Below are 27,686 nucleotides of genomic sequence, written 5' to 3'. Positions count from 1 at the left end.
TGGGCATTGGACAAAGATTCAGACTGTAACAGTTTCCAGCAGCTTCATGTGTTGATGAGCTCTTAGTACTCACTGCAGTCTTTCATGTTCAGCAGCCTAGACATTCTGCAGTTCCTGAGAGTGTGAGCTGGTCAGTTTTTTCCAAGTCTGGTTTTGCAGAAGGAGTTGTAAAGCAGGAACATCTGTGCTATGCTGTACATTCCCTTCTGCTTTTATACTGTGCATCACTGGCTGATGAGTGCATATTTAACAGAACTTGGGATTTGATGAAAGGAGCAAACATACAGAGGCACAGCAGCCTAAGCCTGCCATGGTGCTTCTGCTTTCCTTTCTCATCTCACTTCAAGGTACTGAATCTGCTCCCTCACATCAGGGTCTGTCACTCGCTACTGTGTCAGCATACTAAGCAAACAGACAAACTACTTCCTCAAAAGAAAGAAAAGAAACTTTTTTTTTTTAATTCAGTGCCCTAAACTGTCAAAGAAAGGTAGCTGGAATCAGTCAGTTGTCCTCTTATGATCTGTTCTTGTTTTTGCTTAGACTCTCTGCACTACTATTAATAAGAGGCACCACACAAGATGCTCACTGAACAGATAAATCAAATTGAAGGCCTCCTTGCCATTGCTCCCAACCTGGGCTCAGCACCCTCAGCAATGTGGCCTTGTGGGCTGTGAGGCTGGCAAGGTCACCAAAATGCTTCAGAACATAAAGCTTTTCTCTGTTTCCATAGGTGAGCCTACACTGCTCTCTCAATGTCCATAGGTGAATCTACACAAACAATTACACTAGCATTATAAAGGGCAGGGGGCCTTAGAAGAGGAATGAGGAGCCAGAAATTTCGGGGTGGGGCAGAAACTTCTTTCATGGCCCAGTTTTAGAAGACAACGTATTTTATAAAGATGCATTTAAGGTATATCTTCACTATGGAGTTATCTTAGCCACCTTGGTGCTACTCCTATAGAGCCAGCCTTGTTTGAGTGGGGCTATGAGTCACCCCTACAGCTGAGACAAACCTAATGTCTTGGTGCTGCTGAGAGATGGTCCAGTTCCCTGCTGCCTTCTCCCATTTCCTGTGTGTTAACCCCTGTTCTTCAGCCCAGTTCTGCTTTTTTTCCAGGAGCTGATTCCAGGAGTTGGTTCCAGTGTCTGTGTGATTCACAAAGCCAATCCAGCCTGTTTAACTTTTTGCAAAGTACATGATTCTGTTAGAAATTAGTTTTCTGCTCAATTAGGGACTTGAAGAAACAAGAGAGGAGCTGGTAATGAGTGAATGCAGAAAAGGCCCTTTTTTTGTGGCAATAGACCCTAGGTGTATCACTGAGCCACAATCTGAGAGCAGATGTGCTGTGAAATTGTGTGAGGGTGATGGCTGTCTCTGCTCTTGTATTGCACCCTGGGGACTGGCACTGAGACTCTGGGAGAGCAGGAATGGGACATACCCTATGGGGTGGCTGCTGGTGTTCTGCAGGGATCCCCTCTGTGTGCTGTGCCAACTGCCTGTGGGTTGATGCAGCTGGGAACAGCCCTACATCTGTAAGGCCAGGCTGAGTGGCGCCTCTGTTCACGGTGTGCTGCAGCTGTGCTAGAAATCTATGAATTTTCTTAATTCAAGCTTTATTCTCTATTTTCCCTGAGGGGCCAGGCAGTGCTCATTAGAAGTGCCATCGTGCTCAGTGCAAGGTTGCTCTGAGGTTTTCTTTGCACATGAATTTTGTGTCAGAGGCGGCTCTTAAGTTATAATTTGAGTGTGTAATTAAGTTTTACTGGGTAGTCTCTGGAAAACAAGACTTCATCTTTTTATATAACTTTCACTGAGGAAGAGGCCTATATTTTATTTATAGTTGGCTTTGTTTATTGTGCTACTTAGTCATTATTTCAGTGAATGAAACTGATGACTATTAAAGTACAGTGACCAGGGTAAGAGAATGTAAATCCCTGGATTTCTAGTTGCTTCTCTTTCATTTCACAGGTGACGAAAAGTGGTAATATAAAAAGTTGGTAAGAAATAAGTGTTTCCTAGTTAGTTTTCCATATGTTATATTCCTGAATATTGAAGAAAATTAGAATGTGTTAGAGAATAGAGAACTACGGGCATGGTGTGTGCAAGCACAAAGCTGTAGGGTTTGGTAGCGTGCATGGGCCCTAGTGAAGCTGAGAGTGCATCTTGTCAGTATGAATATCTTTATATCAGCAGAGATGCAACATCTCAGAAACTATCCACATGTATCTTGATCTTGTTGATTGAGATGGCTTATCTTGTTTTTCCTTCAGGCACATTCTTACTTCCACAGCATTGCTATGAGTCTTATTAACTGAAAAAGGGGAAAAAAAAAAGATAGTTTTATGTTTGTTTTTATGGTTTGGGTGACCTATAAATTATAGAAAAGACTGCAAGACAAGGCACGATGAACAAGAAAATGCTGATTCCAACCTATAATTATCCATGATGTCCAATCATTTCTCAGACTGTGCATTTGTATCCCCAAAGAGTGGGGTGGATGTGTGCAGGCAGCTATTTTTCTTTTCTGAGACTTCAGAAAGTGATTTCCACAGCACTCCTAATGCTAAACTTTTTGTTCAGAAGCCAGTCCATGCCTAGTTAAGAGGAGCTAACTGTGCAGTCCATCTGCTTAGGTGTACAGACTGTCTAAAGGGGAAGTGTAAGGGTGTGCTGCTTCCACTCCCCCTCAGAATGCACTGCCCTAAAACGGGGCAAAAATGAGCAATGCTGCTGAGTCCTAGGTATCCTAATGACGGATAAAAAATATTTCCAGGAACCAAGGTGGAAGAAGGAGTCATGTCTTCTTGCTACCTCAACTGTGATAACATAGTTCTCTCATTCAGAGCTGTATTCCATAGTCGAGCCTAGAACTTGTGTTTCAGAAAATCACGTCTGCACAGATAATCTTTCTGATGTAGCAGAAGACTGTTAAAGTTGTAGGACTTTTTACTTGATGTATCAGAATAGTTGTGTGACTGGAACAGACTCTCAGCCTTCCTTAGATGGAAAAAAAATCCTCATAATGCCTTATAAAGCAAGAAAAGAAAATGTAAATACTGAAAGACCAAAGAGTTTATAAAAGGAAGCTATGTTTATTTTTGTTATTACTAATAATAATAATAAGGGTGGTCTCATGGGAGGGAAAGGAGGTAGGCCTATGCAGAGTTTTCAGATTTTTTTTTAATTGGCATTATCCTGATTTCTATGACTTGCCATTTGGCTGAAATAACAGACAGTTTCTGGAAAAAAAAAAAAAAAAAAAAAAGAGACACTATGCCACTATACTAAGCCTAGCTGTCTTGATGGTAACCAGAACAGAATTGTTTATGCTGCTGTTGAGAAGATTGTTCTCCAGACATCTGCTTCATCGATGAGGCTGTGCTGAGCAGCTTTGTTGTCATACTGCCATAGCACAGGAACATGCTAGTAGATGCTGCTGAGACAAGGTAGCAGATCGCCTGGTTAGCAGATAGTTTTAATTATAAGGAAGTTATAATTGCTTAATATGCAAATTGGAGAAAAAAACACCTTGCTTTTAATTTTAGTCATTAAATTTTGCCATCTTCCTATTGGAAATAATAAATGCAGCTAGGTCAAGTTCATGTAAACTTGGAAATAAATGTATATTTGTATGGGTTTTGTGTCTTGACGGAGAGGAGCCTTCTATTGAGCACATGCTGTTCCAGAGTTGGCTGCTGTACAGCTGGAAGTCTCCAAGAGATCAACTGTGCATGCTTTAAAGACAAATTGCATTGTTCAGTGAAATTCTAGCTCTTGGCTTGTCTTACAGAGATAATACTGTATACCAACCCAGTGGAAAACTGAAGACAGATTGGTTTGGAGTTGCTCCGACTTTAGCACACTTTTTGGGACAGTTGCTCAAATACCTGCTGGTGATTTTTTTCCATCCCAGTCTAATGAGTATTTCAGCAGTGCTGTCAAAACGTTTAAGCTGCCCTTGCTCACAGTAACTTGTTCCTGTCCTGCTTCATCTGAAGAGTTATACCAGTACTGTTTCTACCAAGCTGGACTGGGAAATTGGTGTAGGTTACGAAAAGTGACAGTAAAGGCTACTTTTAATACAATATTCCTTAACCCAGTTTAGTTCCCTGATTGAGCTCACAGCATTGCCCCAGAAAACAGTTGTGAAAGCCCAACTCGCTAGATAAATGGAAAATGAATTTTCAGAAGATAGGAACAATACTAAGCTAGTAGATTTTTGCCGCTATATAGCGTAGTCCTTTTCCACCCTTCCTGGCTACTGGCTGTGTAGTACCTGCTCCCTCTCTTGTTCATCTCCAATGTTTATTTGACTCCTTTATTTGCATAATTGAATGCAATTCAATTTTCTAAACTGTCAGAAACTCAGCCAATGGAGGGAGGAAATTAATTTGTATTTTTGACAGCACAAGGTTTTAAACAGGCTCAACTATCCCTGTGAAGCTTCACCTGGAAGCATAGATTACTTAATCTGACATTGCTGCCAAATCAATTCTTGTCCAACAGGGATTTTATGTAATCTTAATTTCTTAGTGCTTCTGTAATGTCGGGAGAGGGTGACTATTGTCTGTGAGGCAGAAATCCAAGAGTGTATAAAATCAGATAATCCTACTATACCACTGTGGAGATGGTAATGGCAAGAAAATGAGAAAAGGCTGCAGCTCCATCTTTCAGTGCAGTTTCCATAAAGAAAGAAGGAGGAGTAGGGTTTTTTCTGGAGTGGCTTTTTTTTTTGTTGGTTTACTTTTCTCCTGCTTGTTCTATTTTGGGTTTGTTTCCCCATCAGTCTTCAGGCTTGGATTACACCCTCCCTCTCAGCACACACAAGTACAATTTTTCTTACATCTTTTACATATGCAAAGCACACACTGTGGGCTTTAGATAAAATCACAGAATCGTCTCACTTGGAAGGGACCCAGAAGGATCATCGAATCCAACTCTTGAGTGAATGCCCCTACAGGGATTGAACCCACAGCCTCTGTGTTATTAACATCGTGCTTTAACCAACTGAGCCAATCTCAAGGTCATCTGAAGGTGGAACTGTCAAAGATCACATTTTGGAGGGAAGACAGGGAGAGTTGCTGGTCCCTCCATCCTAAATGCTATTTCTCCAGGCTTTTTTTTTTTTTTTTTTTTTTTTTACTTTGCCTGTGTTTGGGAATATTAGCATTTAAATAACCCCTTTAAAATGGTGATATCAACACCCTGTTGACAGGAAGAGGGATGGGGAGAGGAGACAGTTATACTGGGTCTTGTTTGGCAACTACTTATGTAAAATGTTATAAAAAGAGTAACTCCAGGAGTGAATTTATATTTCCAAATATTCTCCGGAGTATGAAGGTGGGCAAAATAAATTTTTAATTTTTTGCTAACTCCAGACAAAACTGTAGTATTTGAAAAACCAAGAAAAATGAGGGGAAGAGCTTAAAATCTCCACTTCTGCAACTTTCCAAGATGTTTTTGTCTTTTGGACTGTGTATAGCTGTGGGATGTTGTGGTGGCTGTGAGGAGTCTGAGGCCTGCTGTGTAACTTAATAGTAATAGTAATTTTGTAGCTTATTCCAAGTCAAAGTGTTTCCCAGATTTCATAAGCTTCTGATAGCCACACCTGTTACAAACAGAAGCCAGAAATTTGTACTCTTGAATTTTTCTTATCATATTCCTAAGCACTGCCTGTTATCTAGAATGTGTGTTATCCTTGTGTTTGCCTGAAAAGCAATAGCCAAATGGTGCTTTAATGTGGTTGGCAGGTCATTCGTCCATCATCCCATCAGTGTTTCTGTAGAGGAGGAAGTTTTTGTGAATATCTTCCACCTTTGGTAACAGTGGCCCTGTCTGGGGTCATACTGCATGAAAAGCTTTTATCCTCAGTGGCTCTCTTACACAATTCTGCTCATGTTCAAACAGTGCAGGCTCAGAAACAATTGTTGTGCTGAAGTGGTGTGACTGCTTTAGGTCTTGGTATCATTAGCTACAGTAGCTCCACATTTGCTCTCATAATGGTATGTTTTAGGTTTTTTCCCCGGTTCAGACAAGCACTTCCTGTGCACTGTGTATTACTCCAGCTGGGGTTTAGATTTGGGGTATCTTTAGTCTTTGTACAGCAGTTTTGGCACATGAAGAGATAGGAGTTGATCTAGTCAGGTCCCTGCTAAGCTGGTCTCTGCTCAAGGTGTAACCTGCAGTATTTGAGCAAGTACTAAGTCTGTGTGCTTGAGAAAGTACGAAGAGAACTCACTGCTGCTCCTTGGGATTAATTTGGAAGTGTATCACAAAATTCCTTTGAGGCCAGACAAGTATTGAGCTAATTACAGTGTCTGGATCAGTAAGACTTTCAGCATTTTTGACCCTACCTTGGTAACTCACCAGGAAGGGCTCTACAGAGCTGTTTGGTTGCTACCACAGAGTCAGCCCTCTGGAGAAAAAAAACTATGTATATATAGAAAGAGGAAAGCTGATGGAGGTGGCAGACTGTACTTAGTTTCTTTCCAGGCTGATTTGCTGATTTGGAAGAATCAGCTTGGTTCCTCCTTGGTGACTTTTGCATGGTCTGTGGGTAAATATGAGAGGAACTCCTGCTCATGCCAGTTCCTTTTGTTTTGGTTTGATGATAGATGAAAATAGCATGTGTTGCTTTAGAGAACAGCCTTCATCCACATCTTCAGTAGTAAAAGTCAGCCTATAATCATGTATTGCTGCAACATTTGATGTCCTAGATTGATTGCTGCTCTAGTCACAGCAAAGCAAGAAAAATCAGTGGAAATTGTTTGATTTAATACAATGGCTATCTTTCTTCTGAAGTCAAAATTTTGTCTTTGTATTGCTTCACCAGAAATTTCTTATATAATTCAGTTATTTCTGCACATTATTCTAAATTTATATTTTCTTTTATTTTGCACACTTTTTGACCTCAGGTTAACTGATTGTTGATTAACTCAGAATGGATGAGAGCTCTGTAAATGCTAAGAGAGTTGCTGTCTAAATGTTTTGTTTTAGAACTCAGATGTTTGTTCTGTAATCCCTGTCTCAGTCATGGAGAAAATGTCCTGATTAGAGCCTGTTGTGAGAAATCTCTGGCAAAACAGAATCTGTCCTTTGAAGTGCTACCAGTTTGCAAACACCACACTTGTTTCTCTATCAGAAAAACACAGTGCTAATTTCAAGTTTGTTTGCTGCTTAGCCAAACTCAGCACCTGGAAGAAAGCAGCTATTTTAAAAACTGGCCTGGCTATGAAGTTTGTCTGACATGCTGCAGAAAGTTGCAAGGATCCATGCACATTTGGGAGATGACAAAACCCATTTGTTGTGGCAATTGGTCTTGGTGGTTTAGCAGAATCTGCCACAGCATGGAAGCACTTAGTTTGCAGAAGCACAGGAATGACATTCTGCTGAAGCTTGGATCTCCTACTGTGGAAACTGTTTTGAATTTTACTGCTCATAAAAGCATGTTGAGGGTATTTTCCCCTGCTTGTTAAGGCTGTCTGATCATCAGGATGTTTTCTGTTTACTCATTATTACTGGCTACACAGATAGATGTTGTAGCATAAAAGAACCAAGGGCATGAAATCCAAGGAGAAAATCTTGTCACTTCTCTGATTTGAGTTAGGCTGTAGCCCAGTCTGTGGATACATGGTAAATTGTGCCAGCACTGTCTTCAGGCATGAGTATTACAGCTCACAGCTGGCAGAGAAGGACTTGAAACCACTGTTCCCGTGATCTCTGTGTTTTCTCCACTGGCATTCACACAAGCCAGCCCAAAAGCTGCCCTCTTTGAGACTGGTTCCTCTTGAAAAGGTGGGAAGCATTATTGCTTTTACCAAAAGGGAAAAAAGCTCCAAAACTGTAGTCGCCTTCTAAGAGAGAATTAGAGAACTGAATCAGTGATTGGAGAGCTTGTAGTCCTAGTACTTTTCTGAGCTGAATGACACTGCTTACTGTGCAGCTTACTGTGAGGGAAAGTGCAAAGGGGAAGACCTGGGGAGAAGGTGCAGAAAGGAAAGAGGGACCTCTTTTTTGTCCTTTTTACACTCGCCTGCCCAGTATGGAACTGCAGTCAAGCCTCTGAAATAAAACTATGAAATAGATTTAGGAGGCACAAGAAATGGTCAAGTAAGAGGTGGATTGTTTTTCTTTTTATTTATTTCTAGCTCTGTTATTTTTTATATGTTTAAGTGGTGTTTTAAAAAGAGGGTATCTATCTTTGGTGCCATTTACCATCCTAGCTACACAACTTTCAACAATGCTGATGACTCTGACATCAGTATTAGTGGTGGAGACTACAGGCAAGGTGTTACATGTCGTTGAAACAGGACAGAAGATGCTTAACGTGTAAACCTTTATTGTTTTGTATCAAAGGCTTTTTACACAAATGTTTTACTAAATTAGAATGTCTAGATATGTTTTTTTCCTAACAGAAGTTAACACAAGTGTTGTTCTGAACAAATATTTGAAATTGATTTGGAGTGTTCATTACCAGTTACTGAACTGTTTCTGTTCACAGCAAATCGTTAGCAATTTACTGCCTCATATTGTATGCATGTCTGTGAATTTTATGGCTCAAGTATGGGGGGGGTTGTATGCAGTAAATAGAGTACAGATGTTTTAAAGTGTTTTTCCTCACCTGCAAGTTTTAATTTTGCAGACGATATCAGAAATTGCAGAAGATAATGAAGCCCTGGTAAGAACTTGATTAGATCATCACCTTGCATACTTCCTCCTCTTTTGCATGACTGAGTTCAGGCCCTTTCGCTAATCTTTATATGTAAATACAACTGTGCATATGCATCAGCAAGTCTTCAATCTTCTCTGTTTTCTGCTCTTTGATGCCTGTTAAAATTTTCTGATGAAGCCTTTTTTTGCTTTGCCTATGGAATGAGTGCTTCGTTTCTGTAACTTCAGCAGGGACTTTTACTATTTCTAAAGTAAAGCTTTTGTTTTCTAATTTCAGAAAAAAAATAATTTCCCCACCTTTCGCAATTCCTCTCTTGAATTTCATTGGCTTATATGGTTGATAGTTGGCAATTTTAATGGTCTATGTTAGTGAGATGAAAAGTAAGGTCATTGTCCCAGTTTTAATTCCTATTATTTGCTGGTCCCAGCTAATCTAGTTGTTGCATATAGCTGCATAAAGAAAAACTGTAAAATAGTGAACACCCTCATATCAGAATTTCCCTGCCTATTTCCCCAATGACTTTGAACAGAATACTTCTGTTTGCTCAGAGTTAAGCACAGGCTTTGTTTGATAAATTTGGATCCAAATAGATGCTCTAATATCTTGATTGGCTTGCAAATTTGACATGTCAAGTATATCTAACACCCAATGAAGCAACAGAATAATCAATTAAGCGTATGTCTAATTCTGAGAGCTTGATGCGATTTATCGTGCAGGAAATGCAGCTCCCCATCCAAACCTGAGCTAAATCATACTTTCACAAATCTGCTGTAAACCAAGCTCCAAAACATTTATTTTTAAATCTTTGCTTAATAAATAAATTATACAGTAAGAATAAATTTGGCAGGAAATTGAAATCCTTCTGCTAAGTTCACTTTCTTAACCTAATACAAAGTAACTTGTTTCATAATAGATAAGTTTAGATTATGAGGAAAATTGTTAAAGTGCCATGAGGCTTATGGAATTCTTGTCAGCATCCACTTGGCAGCATGACCTGAAGGCTCTGCTGCCATTCAGCAAGACTGTGAAAGGCTGGACAATTGGGTAGAGAGAAATCTAATGAGGTTCAAATAAATGAAGTATATGGTCCTGCACCTGGGGAGGAATACCCCGAGCACCAGTACATGTTGGGGACTGATCAAGTAGAGAGAAGCTCTGGAGAGAAGGATCTGGGAGTCCTGAAGGATGACAACTTCAACTTAACCATGAGCTGGCAGTGCCCTTGGGGCCAGGAGGGATATATATATGTCTGATATCCTGAGAAGACTGAGGCCAGCAGGTCAAGGGAGGTGATCCTCCATCTCTACTGTGCTCTAGTGAAGCCACATCTGCAGTGCTGTGTCCAGTTCTGGCCCCTCAGTACCAGAAAGGCATGGAGTTCCTGGGACAGGTCCACTGGAAGGCCATGAAGATAATTAGGGGTCTGAAGCATCTCAAGAGGAGAGACTGCAGGAGATGAGCCTGTTTAGTGTGGAGAGTACTGAGAGAGGATCTCATTCATGCAGATAAATATCTCAAAGGCAGGTGCTAAGAGGATGATGCCAGACTCTTTCTCATGGTTCCCAGCAACAGGACAAGAAGCAGTGGCTCTGAGCTAAAACACAAGAAATTTCACCTCAACATGAGAAAGAACTTCTTTACATTGAGGGCAGCAGAGAACTGGATCAGACTACCCAGGGAGTTCATGGAGTCTCTCTCTCTGGAGACATTCCAACCCCACCTGGATGTGTTCCTGAGTAACCTGCTCCAAGTGACCCTGCCTTGGCAGATTGGACCAGATGATCTTCAGAAATCCTTTCCAACCCTAAAAATTCTGATTCTATGATCACCCCTGGTGAGACAAAGTATCTCCTGTCCTTTTAGATGGCATTTTCTCACTGCTGTGAAAATAGTTCTTTGTGGAAGAATAGTTAAAGTCTTTCAGCACCTCTCTGTTTCCAAATTCTATTACATAGTAGGCTTCTATGGATTAAGTTTGTCCTCAGGACAGTACTGAAATACTGTTACTTTGCACCCTGGATTTCTGACCTGATCTGACTGATGACCTGAGTTTTTTTTTTTTTTACACAGTTTAGCTTTGTTTACTCATGAGAACAAGGTTTTACCCACTTGAGCCTTATTAAGAGGATCCTTATTGGTCAATGTAGATGTATCACATCAGTGAATACAGTAGTAAAGAACGTGTCTATGACTAAAGTTTATTCTAGCTTTGGAAGCTAAATCCTACCAGTAGAAACTTCAGTTTACATTGAGATACTCAGATATTAATATGATTTCCTCAAGATTAATATTTTAATTTCCAGCACTAGTGCGTGAGATAATACAATTAAGTAACAAAAATTATTCAATTTGGGACTTGTACTGAAAAAGACACCAGAGCCATTGTTGAGGATGTGAAACCAATAGTTCTGGAAACTCTCTTGCTCATATGTTTTGAAGGCAAAGTGTTTACACTAGTGTTCTATAAGTGTAGCTATCCAATATCTATTGATTATTTTTCCCTCATGTATTAGTGGGAAAAGATCCAGTGAAATGAGAACAATAAAATACCCCATAGAGCTTGATATCATGAACTAAACTATAACACTTCTCAGCATCCACTTCCTGTCTTCATGATTAAAGATACTTAAAGGAACCAAATGCTAATTAAAAAAAAAAAAAAATTACTTTGGATGTACAGGATAACATAATAAATTTTTAAAAATCCCATGAAACAGCTCTATTAATTGACTTCTGTATTGGAGTGCTAGATTGTAGTCAAACCAAACTGGTTTGGAGAGTGGTGTTTTTCCAGTATAGTAATGCCTGGGCTTTTAGAAAAAGTAGTCCATTCGAGGAAATTGCCATGAAATGAACAAAACTAGGAATTAAAAAAATGGGGAATAAGAAAAAAAAGGTAATTCTAATCACATCTTCAGTGTGTAATAGTTCCTCTGGGCTAGTTTTCTATGCTTAATGTACCTTTAAGTGGATTTAGTCATACTGCATAGTAAGAGTATCTACACTTGGATTTATTCAAGAATATTTACAGTTATGTTTAAAATTCACACCTTGTTTTTCTTCAATGAAAATTAATTTTCAAATTTTAATAGTGAAACTCTGATACTAGGGTCACAAAGCTATTTCATGTTCTTGAAATGCAAGGAATTTGAAATCCCTTGCATTCCAAGAACAAGGGTTCTATGGGTTTAATTCCCATTAAAAGGCTGACCCCTTTTAATGATGCAGTGAAACTGTACCACAAAGAAATATTTCGGTAGTGCTTAGCTAGCACAATGAAAAAGAAAAAATCTGTGTCGATTGCTGTGTAGCAGTTGAGTGCATTTTCTGTAATCATCTAGAAAAATAGAGGCAGTTACTACACAGATTGTTCCATCATTTTCATCTGTACTAAGTACCAAGTAGGTGTGATTTGCTCCTGCTTTGATTTGACAGTGGCTTAGTTTTACCCTTGGAAAAGTTGCTTGAAGAAACAGGGCAGTGTAGAAGCAGTGAAGAGGAGCCATAGCAATATGTGCTGGCAAAGCATCCTGCTACATCATCAGTCTTCATTTTAGACTTAGATTCTGGCCCCCATGGCTTTTCCAGAGCTCTTGTCTTCTGATGATTAGATATATTCTGTTCCCCTGTTTAAATTTATTCATGGCCATTTATCCATGACAGCTCCAATTTAAAAAGCTGTTCTTACTCTTTGATGTTGACCTCAGTGATGTCAGGCCTTTCAGCTGCCCAGTATTAGGCTGTGAGCCCAGATAAGGGACTTAGTTAACCACTCCTGCATTTAGTAGTAGGCTGCTACTCTCCTGTTACCTCCTGCCCAATTAAATTGTTTCTTTGCTGCTTTCCCTTGCAAAATTAGAGCTCAGCTTTGGTTCTGTTTCGCCCATGAAAGTGGTTAGTGTAAAGGTGCGCGTTCTTTGGCTTCTAGTCCCAGTGGGCTGTTGTCTGTACACTGGTTGCAACAAAAGCAACAATTAATTTACAGATTCCACTACACAAAGGTATTTTTCATGTAAAACATGAGACACTCCATCTAGCTTGATAAAAGCTTGTATTCCTTTGTTTGTTACCTGATGACAGTTGAGCCTGACTAATTATCTTGATTTACATAATCATATGAGCAGCCAAGTATTTTTCCCTCCATAACAGTGATAAAATGTTCATTTTGTTATGTGTTTGAAATGTGGATTGAGATTTTTAAAATTTCTTTTTTAAAAACATCTAGGGGATTTGGGTGCTAAACTGCCATTAATTTGTTTTGAAAAGTAATCCAAGTTGCTCTAGGCATCTTTCAAAACAAGCACATAGGATAAAAAAAATGGTTTAGCCTGTAGAAATGATACTAGGAAGGCAAGAGACAGGTGTGGTAATCAGGATCACAGGCACATTCCTGTCATTTCTATTTTCAGAAAAGGAAAACTAGTATCAAAATGTGTGGAATGGTTTGGGTTTGTTTTTTTTCCTTCACAATTTCCTAAGGTAAGAATGCAGAGAAATCTTAGGAATTTAAATTAACAGCTCTGACCTGGTATTTCTCTAAAGCCTAGAGATATAGAAAGCGGCTGCTGCCTTAATCTTCAGGCAGGTTTGTTGAGGACCCACAGGCTGTATTAGAGCATGGCCATCCACTGGAATGACTCATGCTGGGACAGCTGATGGCATTGCAAACCTCAGCTTTCTGCTGCCTAACAGACTTTTGCCAGGACCTGCTGTGGGAGAGGAGATGCTTCATGTCCAGCTCTCACAATGGGGGTTAGAAGAGGAGAGTTAGCAAAGAATAGTGAAATTTCATCATTTGTCCCAGTGTAAGGCATCCAAGAGCCAGAGCAGTATTCAGGAGAGCTTGTAGAAGTAGCTTGCCTGAGAGCAAAGGTTATTAAGATATCAATGTTAATGAGATATGAAATTGCAATTACACAGTGCACCTTTCTGATAATTTTTCTCCTCTTGCTGCATTAAAAAGTACTTTCATTAGGAATTATCCTCAAATTTTTAAGTAATTTAGCCAGAGCAGCAAGAGTTTGATAGTTACAGAACTGTTGTGCCTTGTGCTATAGATTATTCTAAAAAAATTTTATGGAGAAAGAGGCCCCATTATTTTTTGGACCTTTTGTATGATCAAAACCCTTACAGAGGCCTTGAGTTAAACAGCTCCTACCATTTTTTTTTTTTAAAGATTGCTAATTTTATAAATCAGCTTTGATTACCTTGAAATTTCTAGCCTCTGTCTGCCACTCTTATTAGTGTGAGTGTGTCTGTGTGTGTGTGTTTTGAAATAAATTACTTGAAAGTCTATTTCTAGCTATCCGCTTGTGTTTGAGCACTTAACAATGAATCAACACCCTTCTCCTCCCCCCTGCAGATGCTTTAATCCTTATCTTGCCCTAGTTACCCTGCAGATTGCTTTCATCTTTAGCTGCGCTACTCCTTATGCTTATCCCTTAAGCCTGGCTTTTGACTTTTGCAATGGCACTTGGTGTATACGTGCGTGGGCAGGTGCATGTGTATAGCCATATATTTTAGAAGGACATAGTGTGTATGTGTAGTGCTGCATAATAATAGAGCTGAAGTATTTCTTGCTGCTTGATTAGTCCCAGTGCTGCACTTCTTCAGTCATTAATTATTTGAAGCAGAGTTGCTGGAGTGGCATCTGATGAGATGTCTGAACATTTTAAGTTGAAAACTGCTTTCACCTTCTGGATCCCAAATGGTTGTACCACTGTCAGATCTACTAAAGCTGGGTTTTTACATTCAAACTAGAATTGTCAGCCCCATTAGCCCAGTTTGTTCCCCAGAGCTGTGGAGGAGCATGGATTAATCAGTATTAATCTGGTAGGATTGATCAATAGTTTTGATGAGAAGACTTAATGAGACTGGTGAATCCAGGTTAGTTTGATCCCTTTACATTCCAGCCACTGCAGTTTTGAAGGTGAATATCCATGCACAAGTTTAATGCAGTTTAAGTAAGCCCTCTAAACCTTACCTTTTGTTGATGGGGATTAGTTTTCGTGTACAATTTGTTTATTGAAGAGCATTCATATACTAAATACAGGTTAACTGGCTAAATTTTAATACAATAGATGAGAAAATTTATCTCTGCCAGATTATGTGCTTAGTTTAATTGTGGGAGAGATTTTTATCTACTTTTCAACCTATATAGCCTACCTTTTTAATTAAAAAAAATATTTGAAAGTTATTTAGTTTTAATTAATAATAATAATATTAATATTCCTTATACCTGTAGAAGTATGCTGTCATGAAGATGCATTAGGATTTGGTGCAAGCTTTTAGAAGAAAGCCTTTCCTAGGTTTGCTGTTTTATTTGTGGGTTCATAAATAACTATATTATGCAAAAGGAATTAATTGGGGAATGTGACAGGACCAGAGCTGATTAAATTTCCTTCAGAGTCTTGTTGTCATCTTAGTATGAAATCCTTGGTTATTTGGAATGCTAATGATGACATTTTAAATCTAATGTAGTTCTTAAATTATTTGCAATATTAAAGAAAGCCCAAACAAACAAACCAATTACAACAAGACAAAAAATGGCAAAAGAGCATCCTCTGCCCCCCCAAAAACCCCAGAACTTCTAGACTGCTTCTCTGCTTAAGAAAGTATTCCCTGTGAAATTACAGTGGATTTTTAGAGACATTATTTTTCTTGTTTGCTCTTTGGTGTAGGTTTTTCATTTTGTCATAATTAATCAGAGCTACTGTGCATACCTGTATTTACTGAAGGGAAAGGTGTTTTGGTGTTTTTTGGGTTTTACTCACAAAATGTCAGGAATGGCAAGGGTATTTTTGGTGTAGGGTATCTCAGTAGTTCTGGCAAAATGTCTTTTCTTAAATGAAGTGGCCATTAAAGGCTGCATCTTGCCATCAGATATCCCTAAATGACAGATTAAACTAAATCCAGCTAGTGGAGTTGCTATATTGAAGCTGATTTGTCTGCCTTATTCCTCTGTACTGCTGTAAATGTCTTCCATTGAGTGGATGTTCACTTTTTTGTGTTGGGTTCATGCAGGACAGTAGGATAAACCACAGATCAAGGAACACCAATTAATCACATTGATTAACTACAGCTGTATTATTTGACTCAGGTTTTCAACATCCTAGGTTTTGCAGTTCCAATCTGACAGAGGATTTTTTTTTTTTTTTTATTCTATCTTTTTATTAGGTGTAAGCTGCTGTATTTAAATCACTGGGACTATTCATGCTGTTTGATTGTATAATTTTGCTTTTTAATGGCTTACTGGCAGAGTACCTTTCAGGCAGTTTGACATGCCCTGAAAGGTAATACCCTTTCAGGATCTCTGCACTGCTGTTTGTACTGAGTAGTTACTTCATGGAAGGGCTTCACTGAAATCCTTGTGGCTGCTGACTGTTTGGTGCCCTATGTATAGAAATTAAGCTAATCTTTAAAAGTTGTGATGTAACATGAAGAATTCCTGTCCATCTAGTAATATTATCCCTGTTGAGTTTAAACTCGTTTTGAATTTACTTGAGTTCATACAAAGATGTGTTGAATTTCAAATTTACAGGTGTAAAATGCAGGGTAGTGGCCTGCAAAACCTAAATAATTTGAACTGCACGCTTTGCAACTTGGTTACTCATAGATAAAGTAAAAGAGATGCATCTCCAGGTTTAAAGAAAGAAATCAAAGCATTAACTGTTAGAACATTGCTGCTTAATATATATAGTCTCTTCTGGTGCATTTTAAAAATATATTTACTTCATTGTAAGAGAAGGAATAAACAATGCTTTAACTTCCCACCAATTTGCTTGATGCAGAGGTACCTAAACATGACACCTCTACATGGCCTTCAATTAGGAGAATTTCATAAGTGCTAAGGAAAAAGTTCACTTCTTTCCTGATAGACCTAATCTCTAAATTTATGAGAGAGGTTTAATTTGGACTGACTGCTTTTTTATTTTTTTTTTTTTTTTGAGCATTGCATGCAATGTTCTCCTGGGGATTACTTCTCTTGCAACTGCTTTCCTCCAGTAGACTATCCTTGTTATCCATGCTAAATTGTTTTGGAGACTTCCTATAGCACAGCCTCTCTTGCTCTTCTGCTACCTCTTAGTCCATAATTGGCTTCATTTTCCTGCCTTTCTGAAAGCTTCCTGCTGTTTTATTCCCTTGGTCGTTGCCCTGCTGCATTACTGGTAAATGTTGTCATGACTCCTGTCTCTTGCAGCTTTGGAGATATGTTGTCCTTTACACTGACTGCATTTGTTGAGCTGATGGATCATGGGATTGTATCGTGGGATACATTCTCTGTGGCATTCATTAAAAAGGTAAATTTGTAATCAATGCTATCTGTTCTATACCAGTTTAAATATTTGAGGTGAGTTGTGATTTGGGTTTCTTTCTTTTTTCCCTCCTTTGTTTTGTTTCCCAGGTACATTATTTAGTACATTACTGCTCAAAAAAGATACATGAAAATGGGATTAAAGTGCTGTCTCAAACTATAAATGTTTGTACTGCCGGATCTGGTTCAACTTCTGTGGAAATCAGTTGGAGTGAATTGGGATCAACACAGTATTAGGCTTGTTACATGAGAAATTGCTTATTCAATTACATTGGGACCTCCCTGTGCAGATAAAATATATTTAAAGCAAAAAATTAATATTTTGATGTAATGTAAACTAAAATGAGTAATGCCATGTTTCTAGGAAAAAAACCCAGCACTGAAATGTTTCCTCTGGGATATTTGAATAAGAGAAATTAGTTAGTTTACAATTTGAAATGAGGATGATATCCGAGTTAATCAAGCTGAACTTTGCCCTTTTGAATCTTGCAGTTGAGGTATGTGGTTTTGAAACAGATCTGTTCACAATTTGCAACATATCCTTCTTTACTTACATGTCAGATATGCACAAAACCAGCAGAAACATGGTAGTACTCTTTAGGTACAGAGATTTACAAGACTTCAGAAAAAAATTTTGTTACTGATTCAACATTTTTCATTTACTGGAGAAGAAAACCCCCAAAACCACATAATTCTTCTTTACAAAGATTGTTCAAATCTGATTGAATTTATCATAATTTAAAGTATATTTGTACAGGTTCAAAAGATATCAGTTACTTCAGTAAAATAATATCAGAAACAGAAATCTGTGGCAGAGAAACCTTCATTTTAGCAAAGTGTGTCAGAGTAAGGACTTCAAATTTCATTAGAAAATTCCTACCATTAAAGTAAAGCAGAAATTTATTTTTGTTGCCAAAAGTGAATGAAAGATCAACTCTGAAAAAAAAGCATTAGATACTTTAGATATTAAACCTCAGTTTTGGACATAATTAAAAAAAAAAAAAGTGTAGCTGATCTGAGTTTTGGTCTGGTTTTTAATTTTTTTTCCAATCTCACAGCAGTCCAGGTAGGTTGTGATGACAATTGTTGTTACCTTTTAATGACAAAGAAAATTCTACAACTGATTTTAACTGACTGCAGGAAACACAAAATCCAGAATGCCTTACTTTCTAGGGGAACGGTGGAGCATGTGAAGTTAGTTTAGAGCATTTACTTTGTTATTGGCTCAAAACAAATGTCTTTTTCCAACTTTTGCCCTGTGAATTTTATTGTAACAGTAGAAGAAATTGTTGTGGTCCCCTTGTTAACGGCTCATCTCTTCTGTCAGGCCCTTCTATAGGCTTCCCTTGATAATGACTCAATTAAAAAAAAAAAACAAAAGCATAACCAAAAACAGAACAACCAAAAGACAAAAACAAAAGCATTATCACAAAGTACCTATATAAACCAAATCTGGCAGGTAAAACTGGAAGTGAAACTGTTGAACAAGAAAGGGACCAAGGAGAATGATAGGAGAGTGTGGTGGGTCTAATGCTGGCCAAATGCCAGTGCACCTATTAGAATTATTTACTCATTTTCTGCTGTGAGATAAGAATTAGGAGGAGAGTAAAGCAGGATCAAAACTTTAAAGAGTATAAAGAAAACTTTATTAACATAACTAAAAGAAAGAATAATAAGAATCAGAATAAAACCTTCAGAATACTTCTCCCATCACACCCTCTTTTCTTTCCCACTGACAACGTAAAGAGACAAAATCTGGCACCTTCAGTCAGTTTACCACCTCTAGAATAGTCTTTCTTCAGTTCTCTTAGGGAGAGGAGTCTCTCTTGCTATGCTATGGAGACTTCTCCACAAGAAACAGTTCTCTTGTGGCTTCAATGTCACAGCGAATCAGCCACCCGGGAAAGGGAAATCTGTTCACAGTGTGAAAGTCCCTCCCATGCTTTACAGCTTTACCATAGCTGCTTTCATGGGCCATGTCAACTTATGGGGTGCTATTTTAAGGATGAGCTGTTCTAGCATGAAAGCAAAAGTTCTCTTCATCCATCTCTGGGAACAGAGGTTTTCTTCTTCTCTTCCTGGGGCAAGGTTTCTCATCTTTCTAATTTCTCTCTGTTCAAACTTCTCATTAGATCACAGAGAGTTAGAAGAGAAACAGAGGACAGAGAATGACAGAGGATGGGGAAAGAGGCTTAGGAGTGTTCTGACCTAGATGTGGTTGGAAGCCAGAAAGGCAGATCCCTCAGTGGTGCAGTGTGGGCATGGGACAAACCTAGCAGAGCACTTTTGGACCAGGTCTCATCTCTGTGGCAGCAATCTACAACTTCATCCTCACTTGCTTCTCTGATGTTGGCTTTTGACAGGCCACTTGAGGTCCTTGATGGGCCTGCTCAAGTGACTGACAGGATGGATAAGGGAGCTGATAAGTTTCTGCTGAGGGGAATCTTGCAATCAAGTGCTTCTGCCTTTTAAAGCTGTCTTTCATGTTAAATGAAAGCTAAACTTGAGTGGGGTTGAATTAGTCCAATTTTTTTCTGGAGTAGTTTTTTAACTTAAAAATGTAGAAGCTGAAGGAGACCTCAAGGGGAGCCCCTGACTCCTTCTAATAATAATAAGTCCTTCTAGTAATAATAATAACTCCTTCTAATAATAGAATAAGTGCTTGGTGTTGGATGCAGGTGCTCTCTCATCCTTTGGGTACCTAAAGACTTCTATTCCAACTGCAGCAAGTAAGACTGATGCTTTCAAGGAGAACTTTGTTCATTATTTTAAGGGAAAATAGCGTCATTGGAAAAACTTCCTTATAATATGCAAAATTCTCTCTAGACCTTTTTCTTGCTTATGATGATATATAGTTCATTTCCAGATTTCACAGTTGCCTAAAGGATTTGGATTCCAAGTTCTTAGAAAAAGTTGCGATGACTGGTTATCAAAATTGTCCTGGTCTGGCCAGGACAGAGTTAATTTTTGCAGTATAAAGGAGTGGGCACAGCTAGGACTCAGAGGCTGTTCTATACCACCTCACATCATTTTCTGGGGACAGAGGAAGGGCTTCCTTCTGGGTAGGGGTAGCGTGGCAATGGTTCAGATATTCCCGGTTTCCACGTTGTAAGCATTCGCATGTGAATTGTTGATCTCTTTTGTGCCCTCTGTTTTTGATAGCTTTGCTATTATTGTTCTTTTTCTTGCTTCATTGCTGTTTCCAGTAAATTGCTCTTATCTCAACCCATGATGTTTACCTTTAGTGCCTCCAATTCTCCTCAGGCCTGCCACAGGAAGTACAGGGGAGTGAGTGAGTGAGTGACGCATTGTTTGGGGTGTTCAATGGGAGTACTAAACTGGGAAATACCATTCCTAAACCATGACAAAAATGCACTACACAAATTTGGTACTTCCATCTTTAGTTCCTACAAGAGGATCAATAAAGTTTGTAGTATTGTTTGAGATATTTTTACAAAATTTTTAAAAATTGCTTACATAATTGCTGTTTCATAAGTGTATGATACAGAGCCTTAATGTTGACAAATTGTTTACTCTACCTTCTAAAATATATTGTGCAGAAAACAGGGTGGCAGCCAGAGAAGTATTTTCTGTGTGCCACAACTGTCAGTTGTTTTTCTGTAGTCAAGTGCAGCTCTAGTTCCTTAGTTTAAAATTATATGTACCCTTTAAAATTTTACTATGCATTAAATGTTAACAGAGACCACAACTTGGACAGATTTTTCTGTACATTTCTGACAACAGGATACTGCAGGCAAATAACTAATGAACATGCATAATGAAAATCAGATCTGTTTCTTTCACTGTTTTTTCCCTATGTGTTCTTTTTCTGGTGCAGCTTTTAAATAGTAATAGTAATAAATAGTAATAGTATATAACAACTTTTTATTTAACTTTTGAATTTTCTCTTGTGCCTTAAGTGATGCTGAACCAGGAGGAGAACTCAGATGATGTAGTTTAGTTTGCTATAGGTTTTTCTTCTACTCTCAGTTTACACATTTAGCTCCTATTTCAAAAGAGCATGAATATGTAAATTCGTGGTCCGATTCCTAATTTCCCTTGAAACTGATAGGAAGTTAAGCACCCAGACTCTTCTTATGTATGTCTCAAGAGGACTATGCAGATTTTAAGGTTACAGGTATTTTACGGAAGATATATTTTTATTCTTAATGAGAAACACCCATGTGATAGGTCTTCATGTGGAAATGCAAAGTGATCAAGTTGCTTCTTTATGGAAAATACGTAGTATTTTGCTGAGCTTGCATTATTTTAATCATCAGAAATTTTGATAAATGAATGCAGGTTTATTTTTTGATGTTAAAAGCCCTCTGTGTGTGTGGTGCTTAATAAACAGAAAACAGCAAATAACACAAATTTGAACTCCCGTTGATTCCTGTCTCTTCTAAAGAAGGACCTCTTTTTTTTCTTTTCCCACCAGAACTTCATGTGTAGGAATAGAAATTTTTTTAATGCAGTTTTATTCTCCCTGGAACTTGCATGATTTATTTTTCAAGGTAGACAAGCCTATTATTTATGGCCAGACTTCATGCTTCAGCAAGGTGGTTATGAATACACACAGCTTGACATGCAAGTTACCCAGCATATGTTTTGCATCTATGTTCAGTGTGATATGTCTTTTTAAACACACAAGACAGCTTTATACCTTGTGTTTGTGTTTATGATTAAAAGATGCTATGGTCCAAGGTCAGGAGAATAAATGAGGCTGAGGCAGCCTTTCCTAGCAGAGGTTCCAGTTATCTATAATGGTACATTTCTGCAGGTTCCTGATATGAAGATAGTATATCCCAGTGAAGCATTAACTGCCACCTGAAGGAGCTGCTGCACCAAGAATAATTCATAAATGTCAGGGCTCCTAAAGACATGACAGAAATCTGGCAATCTGGGACACAGTCTGGACACATGGTTTTCCTGCTACACAAGCAATCCATGGATGCCTGAAAACTGAAGCATCCAGGGGGACACTCGGTTTAATGTGTGAGCAGCGCAGAGTTGCTGTGTGCATACACTGCCCCTGTCGTGGGCCCTGTGGAGATCTGGCAGCTCTGGCTGCAGTGCATCAAAACACATCTGGATTACCATTAACAGAGGTGGGGTAGCACAGTGCTTCTGACATGCAGATTGTTGCTCTAAAAAGCATGTTGTGCTTTGTATACTACTGTAAATATTATTTGGCTCAGGACTTGCTGTGAGAAGATACTGAGAGTCCAAAACAGAAAAAGGCTAATTGAGTTGGCTCTCTCCTCCTGTTTTCTATGCATTCATGGCTTGGTTATTTACAGAAAGTAAAGTAAATGTATATTCTGTGAATTGAATTTCATTTGGTGTAGGATGTTCCTGCTGTGGTAATGCAAACCAAGTAGCACAGCAAACATCAAAAAGAAAAGTGCTGTAATAGATTAGAAAAAGAAAAATCTGTCCCCCTTTCTTTCTTGTCTCCAGTCAAAGCTGGGTGTTTTGCTCCTTCAGTACTATTTATGATGTCACAAGTGCAAAACAATGCTGTTGTCACATATTTAATGTGACTTCTACAGGCAGCTGGACAGCTTTTTCAAGCATAGGACGGGCCTTCCTTCCTCCTAAAGGGAAACAATTCTTAGGTCTCAGCAAGCATCCAGAACTGGAAACAGTAGTTATGACTACAGTAGTGGCTTGTAGCAGGAATCCTGAAGAGATGTGTGAAGTTTTCTGGAAGGAACATATCAGATTTGAGACAGGGCCACTGTAGTCTGTTACTTGGCTGTAGAGAGCACGTAACTGTGATCACACTACATTTCTGTCTGTGCATTCTTGGTGCCTTTCATTTTGTCTGTGCTGGTGTTGGTGTATTTGAAGAAAACCCCGGCAGTTCTTGATCTCTGCATCAGCAGAAGGCAGGTTTCTTCCCGGGAAGCTGGGTACATGGGTTGGGCAGCATGCTGGAGAGCATGTGTTGCCACATCTTACTGCACAGCTGTGTTGACTCTGCAGATGAGCGTGCAGCTTGTCATTGCCACACTGCAAAATAGCAGAGGTCAAACTTGGTTTTAATTAATGTGCCATTTGCTTGTGGCAGCTTGCAGTAAAAGGGAAGGTTATTAATGAAAAGCTCGACTCTAGACAGAGTTATGGAACCACTTGTCCTGATCATCAACAGAGTTTTAATTGGTAACCTGGAAAGAGCTTTCAGCATTATTGGTAACAACAAGCAGAAGAAAAAGGCATGTTTTTCTAGACTGTGTTTTGCCAGAAAGCTAGATTATAAATTTCTCTTTTGAAACATTTGCCTTAAGCCTAGATATTTTTAGCCAGTACCAGTTTTCTTCTGGAGAAAATGAGAACTAGTTTCCTTGTTTTTTCCAAAGATTTCTACACAAAAATTAGAATTGTTTAATTTTTTAATGTTAATCTATCATACATTTCAGTCATGTGAATATTGATCATAACCTTTGGTGACTTGAGCCAGCTGTAGAACCTATGCCACTGTGTTCTTTGATGGTATATACTGTGCCCAGTTGATCATTTTCAGGTATTCACTTATAACTGGAATGTGGACAAGACTACCTTTTATCCTAATGCCTTTCTGAATCACGCTGACAGTTTTCTTTCTTACCTTTCCCTGTTTTCATGACAAGATGCAAATTCTCTGAATGATTGTATTTGTAGATAGCAAGCTATGTGAACAAATTTGCCTCAGACATCTCTATCTTGCAACGGTCGCTGGCAATCTTGGAATCGATGGTGCTCAATAGCCATGACCTGTACCAGAAGGTAGCACAGGAGATTACAATTGGGCAGCTAATCCCACATCTGCAAGGGTGAGTGTCTTTGACTACCACTTGATATGGTGCATATTTTTTCCCCCAAAAATTTGGAGAAAAGCCAGTAGCATAAAGACCAGCGATCTCCTTTATGATTCCTGCCTCCACGACAAGTGACTGCATAACAGGTAGCAATCTTTCTGGAGTTGCCTGGTTGTTAGGTTTTAGTTTCTTTTTTTTAATTTTGTTTTGTTTGTTTTTCTATAAGATATCTATGTAGTTGGAAGTGGGGAATGAAGAGAAAAGCACCCTGTGGTAATGAAATGCTTAATTAGCATACAGATGGGGTTGTTTTGCTTGCCAGACTCTGGGAAGTGTGGAAGACAAAAGCTGCTCAACTTTTGCAGAATGTATATTTGAAAAAGGAAGGGCTTTTCTTAAATAGTAATGTAAAGTGCTTAAATGGATGGAAGCTGCCTCGTGTAGCATAGAGTAATGTACTGTGCATAGTTATGCTTGTCTCCCACCTGGGACATTTTCAATGTACCTGAAAACTTTAATACCAGCAGGTTCATTTCCAGAAGCCTTTAGGGAAGATTCCTCTTCCTATCTCCAGCTGTTGTGCACCTGACAGAAACTGGTTATCAGACTCTTACTATGATCAGTGGAGGGTCAATAGCAGTTCAAGGAGTAGTTCATTCCACTTTTTATGAATTCTGAGTCTCCCTTCAGGACATCATCTCTCAATAATGAAGAAAGCCTGGTCACTACCAACCTTGGTTACCTAACGTACATGGTTAACATGAAGCACAAGCAGCTCCTCCACTTCTACCTGCAGAAATGCAGCTGGAAGATAATTTTCTACAGCTCATGGGCATTTGTGTTCTTCTCTCACGTTTACAACATTGTTCCAAACAGGACAGACCAAGAAATCCAGACGTACACCATTGCGGTGATAAATGCACTCTTCCTTAAAGCACCGGATGACAAGAGGCAGGTAAGTTGAGGGGGCCTGTATACTTGTGCATCTGTAGGAGAAAAAGTGTTTCATATTCATACCTGCAGTTGTCCCATCACACTTTTCCTGCAGTTAATTCAAACTGAAACTAGTTCTGTTTCTTCATGATGGGATAGAATTCATTTTCATGGAACTACCTCCATCTTGTACAGTATTAGGAGGGATTAAGCATTCTTCCATGCTTTTGTAGTTCCCTGTGACCTCATATGAACCATATTGACTGTGGCTGACTGTAGTATTTCTTGTACTGAACTCTTTGCCAGCACAGCTTGTAAACTCAGGCTATTTTTTGGTACCATGTTTTTCCCCCAGATTTTTTATTAAAAAGTTTGTTTCTTTTGAAAACAAAAATATCTTGCTGTGTAAGCATTTCATGACTTTTACAGTGTGCTATTTTTGTGCCAGATATCAGGAAATATTTCAAGATTGCTACTTGATGTTAAGTGGGCATGGAATGTGAAGTGCTATGAAATAGTGAAGTTTTATCCATGTTTATGAAGTTACTAGCCTGTGTCAAAACAGATTTATGCATTTATGTATTTAACATTTCTGTCACCAGGAACAGTGATGATAATTCTTGCAGTGACATACGTTACTGTCCAGAACAAGTTCACTGATATTTGCTGATCAGTTCTGACAAGGACTTTCCTTAGATTTATTTACATTTTTAAATGCTGGTGACTGTTTAAACAAACATCAAAGCCCTAATGAGGGTTTTTCAGGGGGGTTTGATTGGTATTGGGCTTTGTTTTTTGTTCTTAAAAATATTTTTAACATTGTAAACAGGGAAAAGCGTAACCATGGTTTAATTAGGAAAAAAAGGCTCTTCCACCCCTTACCCTCTCTTTTTTTACTTCTTCCTCCAATACAGTCTTCTATAACTAAGGCAAGAAGGCATGTAATAACCAAAAATTAGAATAAAATATTTTCTTTCAATTTTGGCATAAATTTATAATAGATTCTTGTAAGAAACCCAAATATTTTGGTTTTTGCATTTGTGAATAGTTGCTGCTGTGTTTCTGTAAAAAGTATGCCTTGTCATATTTGAAGTGGAGGAACAGTGTCACATGTAGATAAGACTTTAGTATTAATCAGTGGGCTTGTGTTCTTGAATGACAGACACTAACACAGTGTATTGCCAGCAAGCAAAACTGCATCTTGCCAACAGTGTAACCACCTAGTGAGGCTGGCAGTGAGCCAGACAGACTTCACCTGTAGTACCTGGTGCTGTGACACAAAACTGTTAGTCACTGAGTTTATGATCACCAGGAGATAATGATCTGCTTTGGCTTTGAAGAGTAATAGCTCTGACAGTTGCAGGAATTTTTCCTCAGCCTTTAATAACCCAGAACATGCAGTCAGAATGTGTTAGGTTTCTCTTTATGTCTGTCTTGTGGTTAATTAGTAAACCATACAATAGAGAAGGTAGGTGTCCATTGCCTTCCAAATGCATTAACAGATGGCACTTACTGAACTCTGTCTTTCTAAGACAATGAACTGAGGTGATATAGTCTCATGCAATTATCTGGTGATGGGCACTCAAAAGTTAATGTTCAGCACTCACTACTTAATATGGTTAGAAGTGAGAAGCTGCACCAAAACTCATATGACTCTGGGAGCTTTGGCACCCTCTCTGCTGCCGACATACAGGCATGATGTGGATGGCTGCTCTGCAATTAAGGAAGGGATTTAAATTGGCACTGCTGTCTAAATTCTTTCCCCTCACTTTTTTTTTTTCCTGTCTCTCTGTTTCTGCAATGCAAAACCCAAAAAGTCCAAGACTTTTCTTTTTAATGAGGACTCCCTGGTTGCTTTGCTTGCTCTGCTTCTTCTACCCCTGTCAAGGACCAAATCATCTAGAGAAACTTAGGTTATTAATAAAAGAAGAAAATAAAAAGGTCTTTTGGGAAAGAGCTGAGAGTTTGAGCATTGAAATGATACTGTGAATGTTTGAAGCATTTCTTTCTCATTTGTCTGCATTTTTTGCAGAAATATTGCTATGGGAAATGAGATGGCAAATTTGGTCAGATAATTCTTGTTCTCATCAGCTAGGACAGTACTTATATTAGAAGAGGCAGCTTATTAGCTGCTAATATAGCCTTTTTGGAGACAAAGTTAATTTTGATGCAATAATTGGTTTTTTGAATGCTTGTTGCTTCAATCAGTTTTAGTCCAATGACAAAAAAACCAGTATCTCGATAACAGCTTTTTAAATGATAGCTATAAGAAAGAAGTAACAATTTGATAATCTTCTAAAATGTAATTAGAAAAGTTTCCTTTTTATCATTTTCTTTGCATTGAATGCAGAAATGACATCTTATATTATGTACCTGCTAATCTTTTGGCAGTGGATACATAGTTTGACAAAAATCCAGTCAGTGTGTTCCAAGCAACATCGAAGTATATAATGTGCCTGGCACTCCCCCTAGAGCTGAGTTGCGCATTTCTGGAAGAGATGGAGGCATCTATATCATCCATTCCTTTGCTGTTATGTGCAATTGAAACCTGCACAGCCAGAAAAGACTTAAAACCTGAAGCTGAGTTGCTCTTGTCTTTGGTCCCTTGTTCATTCTTTATCGCTGCCGTGTTCTGTTGCAGCACCCTTTACCTGGTACAAAGAAGAGTTCAATATCTCTGATGCCTCCCATCTCACAACTATTTGAGAATAAATATACAAAGAATTATTTTCTTTTTCTGAGCAAGTTCTCACCTAACACTTGGTTTATTTACACTGTTTCTGCAGATGTTTTTTAGTCATCCATCCTTTGTATGTTTAATGTTATAGTCTCAGTTTTTCTGTCTTCTACGGGATTTTTTTATATATAAAAATTACTAGTATTTATTCTACATTAGTCTTCAGCTCTCACAAAGTTCAGCAGGAACGCACTGCATGTGCAAGCATATATCTCATACAGACACATACA

The 27,686-nt window shown here is 38.6% G+C and overlaps 1 protein-coding gene across 3 annotated transcripts in view; it reads left to right on the top strand.

Annotated features, from left to right (window-relative positions):
• Nucleotides 1–27,686, top strand: part of ELMO1 (engulfment and cell motility 1) — a 303,043-nt gene that overhangs the window by 88,217 nt on the left and 187,140 nt on the right. For all 3 annotated transcript variants that reach the window (XM_053976921.1, XM_053976912.1, XM_053976927.1), the window contains exons 8-11: nucleotides 8,643–8,678; nucleotides 16,873–16,972; nucleotides 23,650–23,801; nucleotides 24,663–24,741. In XM_053976921.1, coding sequence (XP_053832896.1) covers nucleotides 8,643–8,678; nucleotides 16,873–16,972; nucleotides 23,650–23,801; nucleotides 24,663–24,741 — 367 coding nt within the window. The remainder of the gene's footprint in view (nucleotides 1–8,642; nucleotides 8,679–16,872; nucleotides 16,973–23,649; nucleotides 23,802–24,662; nucleotides 24,742–27,686) is intronic.

This window comes from Vidua macroura, chromosome 1, assembly GCF_024509145.1.
Source record: "Vidua macroura isolate BioBank_ID:100142 chromosome 1, ASM2450914v1, whole genome shotgun sequence".
Lineage (NCBI taxonomy): Eukaryota > Metazoa > Chordata > Aves > Passeriformes > Viduidae > Vidua > Vidua macroura.
Note: the sequence above shows the minus strand (reverse complement) of the source record. Positions and strands in the feature narration are given on the sequence as shown.